This window comes from Meles meles, chromosome 5, assembly GCF_922984935.1.
Source record: "Meles meles chromosome 5, mMelMel3.1 paternal haplotype, whole genome shotgun sequence".
NCBI lineage: Eukaryota > Metazoa > Chordata > Mammalia > Carnivora > Mustelidae > Meles > Meles meles.
The window spans coordinates 9,177,569-9,196,254 of NC_060070.1; the positions used below are offsets into that span (position 1 = coordinate 9,177,569).

At 45.9% G+C, this 18,686-nt stretch overlaps 1 protein-coding gene across 1 annotated transcript in view; it reads left to right on the plus strand.

Moving 5' to 3' along the window:
• The first annotated feature begins 977 nt into the window (after window positions 1-977).
• Window positions 978-18,686, plus strand: part of EZR (ezrin) — a 50,866-nt gene continuing 33,157 nt past the window's right edge. Inside the window, exons 1-2 of the mRNA XM_046006437.1 lie at window positions 978-1,121; window positions 2,064-2,151. Of these exons, the coding sequence (XP_045862393.1) occupies window positions 2,140-2,151 (12 nt within the window). The 5' untranslated portion in view covers window positions 978-1,121; window positions 2,064-2,139. The remainder of the gene's footprint in view (window positions 1,122-2,063; window positions 2,152-18,686) is intronic.

Consider the following 18,686-nt stretch of genomic DNA (forward strand, 5'->3'; position numbering starts at 1 on the left):
AACTGGTGAAGTAACTCCCTCAACTCAAGTGAAGAGTTAGTGGTGAGCCCAGGAAGCGACGTCAGGAGAGGCTCTGGTCTCAAGCATTAGTCTGCATCACAACCACCGGGAGCGCAAGAAGATAGAGACACGCTGGGCCCCGGCCTCAGTTTCTGATTCCGGGCCATTCCTCCGAGCCGGCACCTGTGAATTTTCATCTCTGCAAGTTCACAGGTGAGGTCCACGGCTACTAGCCTGGGAAGCACGCTCTGAGAACCTCTGCCCTAGAGCTAGCTAGCTGTCTTAATCACCGTGCAACAGATCCTACTGGCCCCCGATGTGCATGTGCTTTCAGCAATTCCTCTTGAGAACCATGTGCAAAAATTATTTAAAACAATTCCCAGAATCTCTGCCTCTGGAGATTTTACCATAGTTTTGAGCTTTGAGAACCACAATGTGTCCTTTAAGCAGAGCGTTCAGCCGTGGAACGTCTTCTAGGCTTGTGTCCTTCTCAACGGAATCCGAAGGCAGGGGCTCCGACCACGTGCGCAGAAACACAGAGGCCCGGGGTTCTGGGAACCCGGCCTCGTCGCGGCGCAAGGACTACAAAGTGACCTGACCACCGGGGCAGCACCCCCCTGTGGCCTCCGGCTCCTCCAGGTTTATTCACACTCCCCCCACCCCCGCCCCGATCCACGGCGGAGCAAGCCCCCTCACACCTCACGCCTGCGGGATCAGCAGCTGAACCAAATTCGGCAAAGTTCTCCGCAAGGGCAAGGGGACTGGCGGCGAAGAGAGAAAGGTCTTGGCAACAAGGGGAGGCGGCGGGAGACGCGCCCACCCGGGTCTCCGCGGCCCCCAGCACGCGCCCCGCCGGGTGGGGTAGGGTAGAGTCCGGCTGGGCCGGCGGGCTGGGGGCGCCGGCGGGGTGGGCGTGGCGTGGCGGGGGGCGTCTCAGGGCGCCGGCAGCGGCCGCAGCCATCTTGCGCTCCCGGAGCACTCACAGGTCCGGCGGGCGGGGCGCTCAGGGGCGCGGCCCCGGGACCCCGCCCCGCGGAGGACTCTCGGGAGCGCGGGCGGCGGGCGCATTGCACCGACTCACCGACAGCCGGGAGCGAAGCGGTCCACTGCAGGCGCCGCGGGTGAGCCGGGCGCGCGGCCGGGGTCGGGGGGCGGAGGGCCCGGGCCGAGGGGCTTGTGCCCCGAGGCGGGGGGGGGGGGGACAGCGGCCGGGATTCGACTACAGGTGTGGCGGGACTGGCCCGGCGGCCGGGGTGGGGGTGGGGGGTCTGCGCGCGAGCCCGGAGCCCGTGGTCCCCGGGAAGAGCCGGGCTTGCCCCGCTGTCGCCAGATTCGGGGTCCCCGAAGCCCGGGCCCGTGGGGTCCCCGTCTGGCCCTTGGCGCTTGGTTCTCTTTTCGGCCCCAACAAGCGGCAGGTGAAGCTGAACCTACCGGTGTGGCCGCCCCTGCTGCTCCAGACCTTCCTCTTTCGACTCTGTCCCCTGGGGTGTCCCTCCCGAAGTGCCTGCGGAGCCCGACCCCGTGGGCGCGCGTGCGGCCCGCGCCCCTCCCGCCTCGCTCGGCCCTCGGCCCTCTGGCCCCTCCGGCGCTTCCAGGGCGGGGACCATTTTTTTTTAAAGTTTCTCAAAGGCTTGACGGTTGCGGTTTCAGCCCTGGGGCAAACGGTTGCTTCACAAAGTGAAACTTGGTGTCTGCTGCGCTCCCGGCCGGCTTCCTGGAAGTCCGAGGAGTACCTCGGCGTGCCGCCCCGCCCGCTTCCGCGTCCGCGAGCTGGGCCCCGCGCCCCCCTCCCCGCCGCCCACGGCTCCCGCGCGGGACCCCTCCCCCGCGCGGCCCCGCCCCCTGCCCCCTGGGCCCCGCCTCCTCCCCCACGGGGCCCCGCCCCCTGCTCGCGGGGCCCGCCCGGCCCGCGGTAATTGTAGGTTGGGCGGTGACTCAACGCCGGCGCCCGCCCGGCCGGTTCTTAAGCAGCGGCGCGCGGGGCGGGCGCCGAGTGTCGGGCGCGGCGACGGCGGGAGGCGGCGGGCTGCCGTGCGCTCTGAAGGGCTTTCCTCTGCCTCCAGGTCCGGAGAGCGGTCTCAGCTGCTGCGGCAGACTCGTGTTTCCAGGGCACTGAGGAAAACCCGTCAGGAACCGAAGATGCCGAAACCAGTAAGTAGGCGGCGTCGGGGCCGGTGGGATGCTCCGGGCGCTCCTTTCCAGCCGCGGCACCTGGGCGGCGCGTGGGGCGCTTCTGAGGGGAACCGGGTTCTTTTGTCGACGGCGGGAGGGCCGGAGGGAGGGAAGCGGCCCCGCACTGGCTCAGGGTTGGGCGTTCTGTGGAACTCAAGAAGGAAACGACGGCCGCGCTGCTTTTCGCTCTCCGGTCTTTTTGTGTGGGCGCCCCCGCCCCGCCCCGCCCCAGTCGTTTCTGGTCTTTTGTAAAAGAAAGTCCGGTCTGCTTGAAAAGTGTCTTCGAACGCAGCTTGGAAGTTTCTTAATGACAAAAGCTGTCTAAATGCCCGGAGAGTCAGGTGGCTCCCGACGACGCCGGTCAGCTCTGAGTCCTTCGACGGCTCGGAGCCAAACGCGCCCCACATCTTCCTCGGGTGCGTTATAGGGCCTGCGGCCTCGGGGCTCCGTCTTTCCGGCGGGCCGCTGCTGTCCAGCCCGGCTCACCCCAGGCCTGGGAGGCTGTGCGCTGTTAACCCGGGAATTTGCTGGCGGCAGCAGGATTCCTGTCTCTGAAACAGAGGTTGAGCCGCGGACCTGGATTGCAGAGGAAGGCAGCGGCCCTGCTCCCGGGTCGTGCGCTCCCGGTCCACATCCTAAACATCAGCTGACTCAAGGCCCGCACCTCTCCCCCCTGCACCTGCTTCTGTTGCTCCCGGGGTTCGATTGCAGGCCAGGCCTGGGGGGCTCCACTTGCATTTAAGTCGTGGGAACGAGGCGCCTTCTTTGTGACCAGTTTGTTGGAAAGTTGGGCATATTTACCTGCTTTGACGCAGGCGAGCTGTGACTAGATGTTGGGGAGGGGATTTCGCATTTTTTAATTGTTCTGAATCATGAGGGAGGAAATACCTGGATTCAGTAAAAATTGCAATAGAAGACACACACGGAAGTCTAGTTTTTCAAGCAAGTCGGTTCTGTAGTCAGTGCATTTGTTCCCCAGTAAATTGTAGATTCTCTAAAAGGAGTTCTTGATTAATCAAGCCTTTACAGTTAGGTTAAATACATGTCCATGTTCATACGCTGTCCGATTCGGAAGCCAGTAGAGTTTTTGCCTAAATTACGTAATTAAGATGATTCACTCATGATGCAGAAACTTTTTTCCTACACAAAATTCTTCTTTTTTTAAACTTGTACAAGGCACCTAGGCTTTATGATGCCTGTGATATAAAACTGGTGTAAAGGCAGCCGCTCAGGGCACGGTCCCATGCAGCCCTTTGCAGAATGGCAGTGACGACATTTTTATAGGTCTGGTTTTCTTTATTTCCCTAAAAGAAAAGCAGCAGAGTTCAGCTTTTAAGATACCACCCTGAGGAAAAAGGTAGTAAACCAGTTTCCTGTCACTTTTTCTTTTTCATTTTTCAAAATGAACTGTTACTTTTATTGTAGTAAAATGTACATAATACAAAATTTACGATCTTAACCGGTTTTAAGTGTACTGTTCAGTGACATTCACTGCCACCACCCGCTCTACAACTGTTAGATCTTTTGAAACTGAAACTTTCTACCTATTAAACACTTAACTCGCCAGTCCCTGGCACCCACCCTTAGACTTCCTGTCTCTGATTTGGACTACTCTAGGTCCTTCATGTAAGTGGAATCACACAATATGTGTCCTTTTCGAGACTGGCTTATTTCACTTGGTATAATGTCCTCAAGGTTCATCCGTGTTGTAGGATGTGTTAGAATTTGCTCCTTTTTAGGGCTCTCTCTATTTTTTATGGCAGGTGTGTTTTAATTGTATGTATAAAGATAGATATATTTGAATAATTGGGGTTTTGGGCTTCTACCTGATCCCTTGAGTTCGGCAGGCAAAGTATTTTTTTTCCCCATTTTATTTATTTTTTCAGCGTAACAGTATTCATTCTTTTTGCACAACACCCAGTGCTCCATGCAAAACGTGCCCTCCCCATTACCCACCACCTGTTCCCCCAACCTCCCACCCCTGACCCTTCAAAACCCTCAGGTTGTTTTTCAGAGTCCATAGTCTCTTATGGTTCGCCTCCACTTCCAAATTTTTTTTTTTTAATAAACATATAATGTATTTTTATCCCCAGGGGTACAGGTCTGTGAATCGCCAGGTTTACACACTTCACAGCACTCACGATAGCACTTACCCTCCCCAATGTCCATAGCCCCCTCCCCCTCTCCCAATCCCACCTCCCCCCAGCAACCCCCAGTTTGTTTTGTGAGATTAAGAGTCCTTTATGGTTTGTCTCCCTCCCAATCCCATCTTGTTTCATTTATTCTTCTCCTATCCCCTTACCCCCCCATGTTGCTTCTCCATGTCCTCATATCAGGGAGATCATATGATAGTTGTCTTTCTCCGATTGACTTATTTCACTAAGCAAGATTCCCTCTAGTTCCATCCACGTCGTCGCAAATGGCATGATTTCATTTCTTTTGATGGCTGCATAGTATTCCATTGTGTATATATACCACATCTTCTTTATCCATTCATCTGTTGATGGACATCTAGGTTCTTTCCATAGTTTGGCTATTGTAGACATTGCTGCTATAAACATTCGGGTACACGTGCCCCTTCGGATCACTATGTTTGTATCTTTAGGGTAAATACCCAGTAGTGCAATTGCTGGGTCATAGGGTAGTTCTATTTTCAACATTTTGAGGAACCTCCATGCTGTTTTCCAGAGTGGTTGCACCAGCTAGGCAAAGTATTTTTGATTAATATCTACTGTATCAGAGGACGACTTCCTTTATGAAACAGTGTGAGTGAAATAATATTTGCTGCTTTTTCTCTTAAGACTGCTTCTCGAATCACCACTTGTTAGAAAGATTGAGTATTCATTCACTCAGCAAGCATCTGTCCTGCAAGCTGCATGTGCAGGGCGTGGTTGGGTGAGACTAAGCTTGAAGCTTGTTTTCCGGCCGGGTGGGGGGGGAGGGGTCTTAGGGTCTGGAACCTGAGCAGCGACACATGCGAATGCTGAAATAGTAGCTGGGACACTCTGAGTGCCACCAAAGAGGGAAAGAAACTAAGGTCTAGTGCAACACAATTGGGAGGAAAACCATCTGATGGGGAAATAGGTGAACTTTATTGAGAAGTTAGCCTTCAGCTGAGTCTTGCTGGAGGGCTGTGGGTAGGATTCGATCAGCTTGGGTGCTCCAAGGAAGGTACTCTTGTCTGGTTTTACTTTTCCCACAAGTGCTTTGGGGCTCTACTCACGTGTGGCTTGTAGACTTCCACGGAGGATGGTTTGAGGTCCGGAAGACGCCACACCCTCTGCTCAGCTAATTTTTTGGCCTTGTGAGTCCTCATCTAGGGAAGAGGCATGGGGTTTTGTGCAGGGAGCTGGCTCAGGAAGCAGCCCTGTGCCTGTGGTTCAGCCAGGCGTAACCTCCTCTCTTGTGGTCCCCCTTGTGCCCCTCCTCCTCTCTTCTTAACCACCACACTTGCTTTCTTCATCGTGATAGGAAGGAGGCATGGGGCGGTAGAAAGGAAAACCACAGCAGTCAGGCTTAGGAATGATGCAAGGCCAAGCTCTCTTAAATCTTTTCTGAGCTTAGTCCTGAACTGCCTTAAACAGCACTGGCAGATGCCATAGCTGTTCATTTCTAAAGTTTTGATGTGGAAGTTGTTAATATAAAAGCAGATTTTCCCTTCAGTAGGAAAAGTGTGAAAGCATGTTCAAAATTCTGCCTTCTGCCAAAATTTTAAGACAATTTCTGAGATTACCTTGCCTCTCTGGGGATTATATAGCCTTTTCCACTAAATTTTTCTCTTGAGTGTATACCCAGTGTGGAATAAGTCCTTGTTTCTTAGCTTCTTGTGCATGTTCCTTGTCAATAAGACGGGGCTTTTGGCAGTATCTAATTCAAAATGTTACATGAGATAAATAATGTCCACTAAGTGTTTTAACAGGCACAGGGTTTACTGAATATACTGATACATTTTCCAACCCTCCCCACTTCATTTGAGGGGATACATGGGATATATTTTCTGTGTATCCCTCCTCTTTTTACTGTGAGCAGATGGTGAGTTCGCTAAAATTTTCCCATGTGGTGAGAAGTGCTGGCTAGGATTAGTCATTTGTCATCATCACACTGTGTCAGGCACAGTGAGCTTTTTTGTACATTTCTCCATGAGCTCAATAGGCACTTATGTGTTACTCTGCTAGATGTGGAGGCCACCAAGATGAGTAGACACAGATACTCGCTGTTCTCATGGATTTACAGTCTGGTGAGGCAGACAGTAATGTTAGAATAACTCGAGTGTCTGTAATGGCTTGTGGGGTGGTGGTTGTTGTGGGGGAGTGTTTATCAAGGAGGACAGGAAGGCACCTCTAGGAGGTGATGACTGTTCAGAGCAATGCAAGGAATGAAGGGACCTTAGCTAGGTGAAGGAGGGTGGTAAGGAGCCTACCAGCCACAGGGAACGACTGTGCAATGGTCCTGAGGTGGAAGGGGGTAGGAGGAGTTCAGGGTTCCCGATGAGGATGAGTATGGCTAGAGAGGAAAATTAGAAGCTAGCTGTGCAGAGCCTAGTAAGCCGTAAGAAGGCATTTTCAGGACTTAGCTCAGGCGGAAGCACTGAATGGTTTTGATTGGAAGGAAGTGGCCTGATCAGATTTGGCTTTTGAAAGGTCATTGCAGCTGCAACATGAGAATCCGTAGAGGGTGAAGGTGCAGGCGAAGACTGTTGGAGTAGCCCAGACAGAGGTGGTAATAGTGTGGACCCAACCAAGGCCGTGTGAGGCAATGGAGAGAAGTGGATGTGTTTGGGAGCTCTTTGATAGGACTTGGTGATGGATTGGGTGTGGGGGGGGGGAGGGCAGTGTAAAGCTGATTTCTGGCGTCTGGCTTGCGTAACTGCATGGATGGTAGTGCCTTTCACTGAGATAAGGAACCTGGAAAAGGACCAAGTGTAAGAGGGAGGGTTGAGAGTTTGGTTTGTACCTGCTGACAAATTTGTGACTGTAATCGATGGAAGGAGTTCTTCTTTAATTATTATAACTACTACCTCCCTAAAATAGATGTAAATATCAGTATTTTTCTTAAACCACAGTATTTTTAAAATCCATTTGAACTAAAAGTAATCGGCCTCTTAGATTTCCTCTGAGTGTGTGTGTACACTACACACACATTAAATTCAAAGTTAGGATTAGTTCAGTGCTGTGTTCTCAAACAGTGGCATACGTAATAATCTAGAGACCTAAAGATCCCTGGGTCCTTCCTTCATAGTACTACTAAATCCCCATCTCCTGGGCCAAGTATACTGGGCCCCTGTACTTTTACTAAGCTCCCCAGATGGTACTGATGTGCCCCCAGACTTTGGGAACTTCTGATTTCATAAGAAAGGAGCAGTTTATATATTCTTTTCCTCAGAACCCCAACAGTACAGTGAGACCCTCCTAATGGGGTTGATACTGGTTATGTGTGAGCAGAGGCCAGAGCCCATGGTGTGTTTAGGGGGCAGCAAACGCCAGTGTGATTCCAGAGCATCCATTCAGGCCAATGTTCTTGCAGGCTTGGGACGGGATATACAGCCGTCTTAAAGTTCCAGCTTCAGTGCTGTGGGTGTGGGTACCGTCATTGGTATTTGGAATGTGGCTGGGGTGGGGATAAAGAAGATAGCTGAATGGATATCAAACTCCAGAAAGACAGGGAGCTAAGATGTCTAATTGAATCTCTCTGATTTGAGCTCCTCTCTGCAGGAGTCCAGTTGCAGAACTTAATTTGGCAGTGATCAGGGGGCTTTCAAATTTTGGCTGTCTTTGTTTTTAAAGGGAAAAAAGAGGCAGCCATTTTCCATTAAATAGCAGGGAAGAAAGAGATGCCATTCCTCATTCCTCTCTTTCTCTCCTGGCCTTCTTCACTGGCCTCTCTTGGGAGTTACTGTCCTAAGTAGTAATGTGATTTGTAACAAAAATTTTAATCAATTTATGAATCCTTAAAATTTGGGAAAGGAAAACAATATTACTATTCTTATTGAATTATAATTATTTTTCTTTATTTTATTTAAACTTATGGGTATCTTTGACAACTTAAAGATTTTTAGGATGATTCAATATATATGCCTGCTTTCTTGCAGTATTCAGACATTTCACCTTTAATCTAGAGCAGTAAAACTCAGTCTGCTTTCAGAATCAATGAATGCATTTTGAGTTACTCCTTTATATTTGATTTGATTTCATTGGTAACTACATGTGGGAGTCCCTAGCTACTCCAGTTAGTGTTTTTCATTCATTTTGCTTTTTGTTATTTTGTTTTGTTTCATTTTTTAAAGTAGGCTCCATGCCCAGTGAGGAGCCTAAACTGAGGGTTGGTCTCACAACCCTGAGATCACAACGTGAGCCAAAACCAGGAGTCACCCAGGCACACCCCCCCCCCCCCGCAGTTAGTTTTTAATTTAAGCACTAAATGTGTGGTTGCCACTACTAATTAAATATGGAATATTTATTGGAGAGCCCAGAAGTTTGCATTATTTACCTTCTAAGAGACTTATCATCCATGCCTGTGACATGAATCTTTTTTAAAGATTTTATTTAGTTGAGAAAGAGAACACGGGGTTGGGGCCAGGAGGTGAAAGAAGCAGACCCCCCCCCCCCAGCAGGGAATCCTGGGGACCATGACCTGAGCTGAAGGCAGACACTTAACCACTGAGCTGCCTAGGTGCCCCAAGAATAAAGCTGTTATTCTAGACTTCAGTAAATTATTTATTTAGTAATCTCTACACCTAACATGGAGCTTGAACTCAGGACCCTGAGATCAGGAGTCATGTGCTCCTCTGACTGAGCCAGCCAGGCACCCTAGTTGTGTTGTGTGTATTTTTTTTTTTTTAAGGAAAAAAATTATGCTATAATGTGACTTAGAGACTTTTGACTAAAAATATTCAATATTTAGTTAGTGTATAATTTTCCCAAATAAAAATGTAAAGCCATGTAAAGAATAGTTTCATAATTTAGTATTTAACCTGTATTTTGGCAAACCATTTAGCTTCTAAGAACCTCAGTTTTGTCATCTGTAAAATGAGAGTAAAGTTTTTAAGTGAAAAGAATTCTGCATAACATAAACACAAAAAGCTTGTGTCTGCGAAATCCAAATAATTTCTCCAGATGCTGTCTGCTTTGTGTATGTCTTGTGTACATTTTTTTCCTAGAAACTTGCTTTACAAACGTTTCAGTGTAACAGATAGCTAAAACGAAGGGTTTTAGTTTCCAAGTTGCTATTAACCAGGTAGAGTTTGTCCCTAGGCCTTTCTAAGTAAAACAGCAATGGGAAATATTTTATTTAGTGAAAGGGAACACACCTCTGTCTTTTTCTCATCCTCTCTGCCTTCTAGTCAGAATTCCTCATCCATTGGAATGAATATGGGTTCCTTCATTATTCATTGAAGCCCCGTTTTATGCCATTAAGTTTTAGGGGCTGAAAACTGTAAAAGGAAGTAAGATACATTGTTGCCATTATGTAATTCTCAGTCTAATAGGGGAGTCAAGATATGTAAGCAAAGAATTACAATGCAGTATAAAAAGTATGAAAACAGGTACATAGGAAAGAAGATTAAAGTGTGCCCTGGAGAGCTGGGGAAGGCTTCCCAGCCAGTGATCTGCTTCATAGGTGTTGAGGGGTGCATAGGAGCTCGCAAGTGCCCAAGAGGAGAAGGGTGTTTAAGGCCACAGCAGTCAGTGGGCGGATCTGTTTCCCTTTGTGAGTCACAGTCCTTTTAGGCTCTTCTTAATACCTATAGATAAATGGCAGTACTGGTTCAAAGAACAGGGAGACTGCATTGACATAATAATTACCTTTTTAATGTAATGTATTTGATAAAACCTTAAAAGCAAAATGAAAATTTTTTGACCTTGACCTAACTTACTGATAACAAAAAGGAATAGATACCACCTAAGGATCAACCCGTGTAATAACAAGTATAGCAGAGTTTGCTTACCTTTTGTTAACTTTGAAGACCCTTTGCACATTTTATTTGTTATGTTTTTGCCTGAACGTCAGATTTGGATTGTCTCTATCAAAAAATTGTCATCAGATATTATTGTAAATAACTGTTTTTACTTTAGGGTGGTATATACCAAGGCCAGATCTGGCTGTGATGAGTTTTTGTAGGATCTCCCAGCTAGGAATGATTTCTACATTTTTAAAGGGTTGTTTAAAACGAACAATAATATGCAACGGACACCAAAATGGTCCCCACTGCCTAAAATATTTATCTGACCCTTCACAGAAAAATTTTGGCAACACCTACTTTAGAATAAAAATAATTATTGTTAAATATGTTATCCATATTATGTATATGGGTATATATTATATCCATAATAATATACTATGGTATATGATGATAATATATATACCTGGACAGGTATTGGGAAGGTTCTCATCACCTAGGAGCAGACAAGGTTGGTGCTTGAGCAGGTCTTAATTTATAGAGAAAATGGTAGTATCTTGTGTCACGCTTGCTAAGCCATTGTATAATGACAGATTTCTGGCACCTGGTAAAACAAAGCAATTTGTATCTGATATTTGAGTTGAAAGGCAAACGTTATATAAATGAATTGTTTATCACTGACAATTTGAAATTAACTTTTGACCTATAGTCTGTGTATGAATTTCTGACTGCAGATGGTTTTATAGTTCAGTACCTAATTTAGACCACTCCATCTAAAATAGAACCCCTTTCACTGTCCACCCTTTATTTACCCTGCTTTGTTTTACTGAGTAGAACCTAGTTCTACCTGTTAACAATGTTAGATACTTAGGTTTGTTCTTGTGGTTTTTTTTTTTTTTAAAGATTTTATTTACTTATTTGATAGAGAGGCAGGCAGAGAGGGGGAAACAGGCTCCCCGCTGAGCAAAGAGCCCGAAGAGGGGCTTGATCCCAGGACCCTGAGATCATGACCTGAGCTGAAGGCAGAGGCTTAACCCACTGAGCCACCCAGGCACCCTGTGGGGTTTTTTTGTTTGTTTGTTTTTATTTCTTGCATCTTTCCTGGCCACAAAGTGAGATGCAGAGTGGTTGAAAAAAAAGAAGAGCACCATTACTGGCTTCAAGAACAAACTTTTGGTTCTTGCTTTATTGGCTTTATTAAATTACTGCTTTATTGATATGTAAGCATGCCTGCCTCTTAGAGGGTATTCTGGGGCAAGCTTCTCAACCTCCCTGTGCCTGCCCCTCACCTGTGACACTCTGTCCAGGGGATCAGCCACAAAGGTTCTGCTGAGGCCAGGCAGGACAGCCCAGCACCGGAAGCTCCTGGCTCTGTGCCTAGCATGAGCACTGACTCTCCTCTGTCACCACAGAGGACAGAGTACATGTAGACGGAGTCTGCTTGTCACCACTAAATTCTAATGTGATTAAAAGCTTTTGTCTCATAATGGGCTTTTTCTTTTTCTGACTTACCTAAAAATTCAATATAGAATTTACCTTGCTTTTTTGTCCTTTTGCTACCACATGGAACATCACTCCCATCCTTCTCTAACATTCATTTGTTCATTAACAAGTAGAGTACCTACTGTGTACCAGCGTCTTAGCCCCTGGAGGTACACTGGTGACCAGATCCCCAGTAACGCCTGGGAGTGACAGCGGCACCGCTGTTGCTCTTCATCCAGGCTTTGCCGAGAGATGGAGGAACTTTTCATTCTCTCCCTCTTTGTTGTGTGAAGAGTTAAAACACTGGGCAGAGTGTGGTTTGCTTTGTTGTTGTTGTTGTTCTTTGGTAAATCACTTTTACTGGACAGTGAGCCAAGATATTTCTCTAGGAAATATCTTTTTAGGTAATTGCCATAAGTCCTCATTTGCCATACCACATAGATTCTCCCATCATTCTCAGGCAGGGTTCAGGGAAATTAATTTTTTTGAATAATATTTTGGCTATTGCACCATTACTACCTGTATAGATTTCTTACACATCTTAGAAGGAGATCTGGCCATCTTCATTATGTTTGTTTGCTTGTTTGTTTGTTTGTTTTTAAAGATTTATTTATTTGACAGATCACAAGTAGGCAGAGAGGTAGGCAGAGGGAGAAGGGGAAGGAGGCTCCCTGCTGAGCAGAGAGCCCCATGCAGGGCTGGGTCCCAGGACCCTGAGACCATGACCTCAGCTCAGCTGAAGGTAGCGGCTTAACCCACTGAGCCACCCAGGTGCCCCTCATTATGTTCTTAAAGAGAAATTTGAACCACAAATCACTTGGTAAAAGCTTAGAACGTAAATACTATGTTGGAACAACCTCTTATTTATGAAAATGCATTATGTATACTAGTATAGTATTTTTGTCGAGGTGTTTCATTGCATTGGTTAAGTAATTACAGATGCTGCTTCTTGTTGTTCAGGTACTTGCTTACTTACCTAATACATTGCTATTTGGGTGAGACTCTTAAGTGGGACTTAGATGGGGAGATAGGGTGGGGAAAACCTGATATTTATTAACGAACTGGCCAAACAGGGCAGTTAGGAAATAACAGTGGGATGACAAGCTGCAGAGGGCATGACACAATTTGAACCATTCAGCTGTAAAAAGATTTTTTTTGAGATGGTGGGGGATAACTGACTTTCAGTTGGATTTTAAATACTAAGATGATAGTGGTACGTACGCTGGATGTGTAACATACACGGACTCAGAGTTCTTTAGGGCACGTATTGACGTTTTTGCAGTCGACATCCTGTGGCAGCCTAAAATACACCAGCAAAAAATATACAAATTTATGTAAGTATAAATTTCTATATTTATTTAAATATATTTAATTTTATATGTGTTTATGTATGTATGTTTTTTAAACTGGTGGTAAAAATAGATGAATCAAGAATGTTAGACATCCAGCTGGGTGAAAGCAGGGGTGGGGTTGTCCTCTCTACTTTTGTGAATGTTCTAAATTTTACAAAGTAAAGTTTGTTTTTTAAAAGCACATTATAGGGGTGAAAGGGAAAGATGCTCTCATTTTCCCAAATGGCCAAACACTTGAGTGTGGCAGGAGGGCAAGTGGGAAGGGACATCTTTGCCCTTGGGATCTGGACTGGGGGAGGGAGGGAGGGAGGGGCCTGAGGTCCTGCTGACTGCTCTCCAGGGATCTCTGAGTAGACGTTTCTTGGGAGAGCTTTAGTGTTCCGATCAGACGGGTGCCTGATTTAACCCCAGATTGGACCTTCTCGCCTCCCTCATTCATATTTTATTCAAGGGGACCTCCAGTAAAAATTGGAGTTGATTGGAAAACACACAGAACTGTTTGTTCCCAGCTAGTTGCACTGTTACTCTGTATTCCCACGATCTTGGCGGGGGATGGTGGGGGGGGAGTTGTTCAGTGCCCCCGCGCCCCAACTGGAAATAGGTCATTGCCTCAATGGCAGCTTTTGCGGAGCTGAAAATTGAAGTGAGCGTAACAAAGCGTGGGGCATTCCAGAGCGGGGTTTTGTGCAGCCGTTTGGAGGCTGGCTTGCTTTCTGCGCTGGGGCTGGGTCCGAGGGTGGGTGGGAGGGGGGGTGTGGACATAAGTGCTGCAAACCTGAGCTGCCTGAGCCGGGTGGGGGGCTGTTGAGGGTGCCCCCCTGCCCTCACGCCTACTAATTAACGTGCCTGGATCTGACATCCTGGATTTCAAGCAAGTATAAATTGAGAGTTTGTTTTTGTTTTGTTTTGTTTTTGACTTAGTATAATTTCAGAAACCCTGGGCGGTTTAAAATAACTTTTGTTTGAAGTTTGCTTCTGTAAGCGAATTTTGTAAGCTTACTGATTTAGTTTGGATTTTTTTTTTAAACTTCTGGGGTCTTGCTCTCTTTTCAAAGATGTGAAAAACCAGCGTTACAGGAGAAATTATGTAACACTATATGCATGTGATTTTTTTTAAGGTTTTTTATTTTTAAATCTCTACACCCAAGGTGGGGCTCAAACTCACAACCCCGAGGTCAACTTGCACACTCTAGGAACTGAGCCAGCCAGGTACCCCTACTGCACATGAGATCTTAACCAGGGACAAAGATTTATCAAAGAAATGGCATAAGATTTAAGGTATGATTTATCTTAGTGAATGGACATTTCCAGTCTTTGATAGTCTTTCCCCTCCCACCAGGTTAGAAAGGAAAAACCCTTCAGGGATCTAACTTTACAAAGAAAACAGTACATTCCAGGTGGGTAGTGAAGTCTAATCCATAGGCCTTTAATTTCCTGTATTCTGTGAGCCTAGAATTAAAAAAATCATTGCAGCAGGTGATAGCCATCTTGGCCCTGTTCATTTTGTCTTTTACAGAATCCTAAGTTTGTGGATATAACTAACCTCCCTTTTCAGTGAACTAAATTGGTGCCGAAGTATGTATGACACATCTAGCAAAACTGAAATCACATGTTACAGAATCAAGACTTCTCAAGCCTAGTAAGCTAAAGAGAAAGTGACCTTGGAGTGGGGAGAAAGGAAAGGGTACACACAGCTTCCATGTTTCTGGAAAGAGTCATTTCTTTGTGGAATGTGACATTCTTTGATTGGTTCTTCCCTCTCCTAAGTCAGGTGTCAAAGCATCATAGCTAGTTTCATGTCCATAGTAAATCTACACATAGAGCATATGTCATTACTAGTATAAAGTTGGTTCCTACCTAACAGACTCTCACCAAAAAAAGTTTTTTAAATGCACAGCTAGTGGGTATGAGGAATATGATTTAAATGCCCGCAGTTGATCCCCGGTATGCCTCTGTAGCGCAGATAGAGAGAACTTGGGTGAGAGTGATGACCCTTTCATTTGTCAGATGTCTGGAAGGCTATTTCTTTCTGCCTCAGTTCCCTCTTTTCCAGAAGCCGCGCCTGAGCCTGTGAACAGTGGCGAGGGCTCAGCACAAGATGTTCCCAGCCCAGTTTTCAAGTAGGGAGAACTGACCTTTTTTTTAATGCGGCTGCTCAGAAAGTGTTCCTTTCTAGCTCTGAGGTTGTGATTTGCTCTGGTTATAATGACTACAAACAGGACTGGTTTGTCTGCTTTTTGTCCACAGTCCTGCCTGGCAGGAAGTGGGTCTGGGGGTAGGAAGTGACTTACTTTCAGAGGCAGAAAGAACCATTTAGAAAAACTGGGGGTTTCATTACATGCTCCTGAAATTATAGGATGGATATTAGTTGAGCTGGGCTCTTTGTATATCTGTACTTTTACATAATTTCACCTGGGAATTTGGAACCAACTTTTCAGTTCAGAATTTAAAACCATTGACTTACATTGAAAGACACAACTTTAAGAATTTAAGAGCCATATAAATACAAACAAATACTTTTAGTAGCTGATTATCAGAAGTTGAGATGGCTACATATACCTTTCTAGGCCGGTTTCCTCAGTCTTTAAAAGAAAGTGGTTAGGGACACCTTGGTGGCTCAGTTGGTTAAGCGTCTGCCCCTGGCTCTGGGCATGATCCCAGGGCCTTGGGATCCAGCCCCACATGGGGGCTCCCTGCTCAGCGGGGAGCTTGCTTTCCCTTCTCCCCATCACCACCCCATCCCCCGCCCTGTGCACTCCCTCTTTCTCTCTCTCTGTTAAATAAATTAAAAATCTTCAAAAAAAAAATGAAAGTGGTTAGACAAGGATAACTTTTCCCCTCTCACTAAGCAGCATCCACTTAGAATCAGCCTACAGAATAGTTGGATCTTGTCACGACTTCGTCAACTTAACAGCCTGTACATTTATAGTACATAAAAATGATATAAAATATAACACATAGATACCTGGAACTTGTTTGGAAATCCCAAGACCCAGCTTTTAAGTCAATGCCCTGCCCCATTCATTTACTTATTTACTTATTTATGAGAGCATGGTGTATGCACATGCACCCGCGAGCCCATGAGTGGGGGAGGGACAGAGGGAGAGGGAGAAGCGGACTTCCCACTGATCAGGGAGCCTGACCTGAGCCAAAGGCAGCTGCTTAACTGACTGAGCTACCCAGGCACCCAGTACCCTGCCCTATTACTGTCCACTGCACATTGAGAATTTAACTTTAGGAGAGTTAAGAAAGGTGAGGGGTATGTAGTGCTGACTTTTATGATTAAGTTACCTTCAAAATTCCTTAAAGTGATACTGAATTCTTTTTTAAAATGAGGTAGGTGCCCACCCTATGGTGTCACATCGCTCTTGGAGTAGGAGGTAGGGGACTGGCATACCCACTCCCATATTTCCATGTTAAAATTGAAACTCACGTTTCGTAAAACTAAGGACTGTGCTTAACCTACACTGAGAAGCTCGACTGATAGCTACTTGGTTTAGAATGGAGTTGAGGTGGCTCATTTGTCATTGAACTCTGGTTATGATCTTAACTTTCTCACGGGGGCAAGCACTGACCAGTGACTGCTTTTTTATACCCCAGAAGGAATGGAGTGGAGGGCACTGGATTGCTTTAATCCAGAAGGATAATGACCCAGCCAGAGCCGCTAGATTGTGGCAGGTTCATTTGGTGTTTTGATAGATACTCCCTGTAGGACATTCTCAGTGTTCATTAACTGTTAGCATCAGCCCACATGTAGCCAAGTTTGAATTGTCCTGCTGGCAAAGTGACCACCATCACCAGGAATGGAGTATCTGGAGCTGTGTGATGGGCACCAGGAGACAAAGAACAGCCACCAGCAACATCACCCAGTCCTCTGTGACTTTCAGGACTTCATACTCCCAGGAGTAGTGGGACCACCCCTCCGTGATTCCTGAGAAGGGTATAGGAATTATGAGAACTGTGGGTCAGCACTTTGAACTCTGTAGAAGTGCTCTATAGTGGTTATCAGCTGTCACAAGTGGACTCTTGTCAGCCCTAACATTTGATGATTTTATTATTCCTATTACTAGGTAATAAAGAGCTAGTAGATTGTCCTCGTTTTGTGTAACCGTTTGAAAACTTTATCAGAATATGAGCTTTATATCTATCCTACTCATCTGTCTTCAGTGGTTTGTGGTGCTGTAGACAAAATGGTAATACACAGTATTTTTACTGAACTGCCTGACCATTTTTGTTCTATTTAATTCCAGACTTTTACATTTGCAAAGCTAGGTGACCAGTTTCCTTTGGCTCTGAAAATTTTCCTGCGCCTAACAGTCAAGACAGTTTGTTCACCACCACTCCCAGTTTCTTTAATCTTGAAAGTGAAGAGCGTATAAAGTGATGTGATTGGCTGTAGTTTAAATGTAAGATACAGAGGAGCTTGAAAGAAAAGAAGAGCAATGTTGTAAGTCATTATCCATAGATTTACAGGTTTGCCAATAGCAGTATCTTGTTAGTGAGAGTATTTATACTGTCATTTCCATGTTCTCTAAAGGTTAATAAGCCTCAAGAAGTCTGGTGTTTCGAGCCAACACTTAAACACGTATTTCTGGAATTTTAAAGTTTGAGCCCAGCCTGCTCTGGGCATGTGGTGACACATGGCTCCTGCTGGTGGTGGGAACGTTTAAGTAGGGAGCCCTGCCTCCCCTGCTCTGGCTGGGGAACCGTGTGTGGTTTAGTGTTTGTGCCAGTGCAGTATCAGATCACTGTGGCCTTTACTCCATTTGATGCACAATCGTATGTTAAGGACCCGTTTCTGTTGTACTTGTCTTCTCTCTGTGCAGTAATGTTTTGCTATTTTGGTAAATACCTCCCCATAGCAACATGTCGGTTTTCCTTTTGGCCTCTTTATTCTTAACAGGGTGGCTTCTGGACTGTCTTCCTTGAATAAAAGTTGGGATCGTCTAAATTATATGCTTATTAGAAACTATAACAGTGTAAAATATGGTCAGTGGATTTTCGGTGGCAACTACTCCTGTATAATTTTGTTGTTTATATAAACATTGTTACTGGGAGCAGCAATGCCCTTTTAAGACAAACATTTTACTTCATCGGTATAAACAAAGTTTCTTTTAAATAGTAGCCTTTACTTTGACCCTCTAAAAAGAGCCTGTGATGTGGAAGGAGAAGAGCTAAACAGTAAAATCCACTTGCTTTTGTGGCTTTCCAACTTTGCTTTCCTTGGCTGAATTCATGTGTCTGCATTTCTGTGCTAAGCTGGTGAAGGTTTGCTAAGTTAATGGTAATGTTTTACAGAGGTCGGTTATTTGTTAGCTAGTCCTTGTGAAAAATGACCCTGCATGTCATAGCTGATGTTAGAATTTATTGAGTTGGAGTCTCGTTTATAATGACTTGATTTTTATCTTAAAGATAAGCTCAGGATCCAGAGGGACTACCAGATAGGGGTCCATCTGTTGGGGTATGGTGTACATGGGATATAGCATAAGTTTGCAACTGTACTTGTAGTGAATGAAAATTTAGTAAAGATATTTTCACAGAATGGGTTATAAATAGTAACAGTAAATGCATAATTTTGCCAAAAGGCATTGTGGCTTTTTGAATGTTTGGGATAGTGATCTCCTCCTCTGATGAGCAGTGGCTATCCTGGGTGGCCTCACCTGTGAGCCTGATAGAGCCATAGACTTACGGGCTCCATCCCAGCTTACTGAGTCAGACTCTCTGGGCCTGGGGCCCAGAAAACTGTGTCAACAAGCTCTTTAGGTGATTCTTTTGCTTGTTCAGGT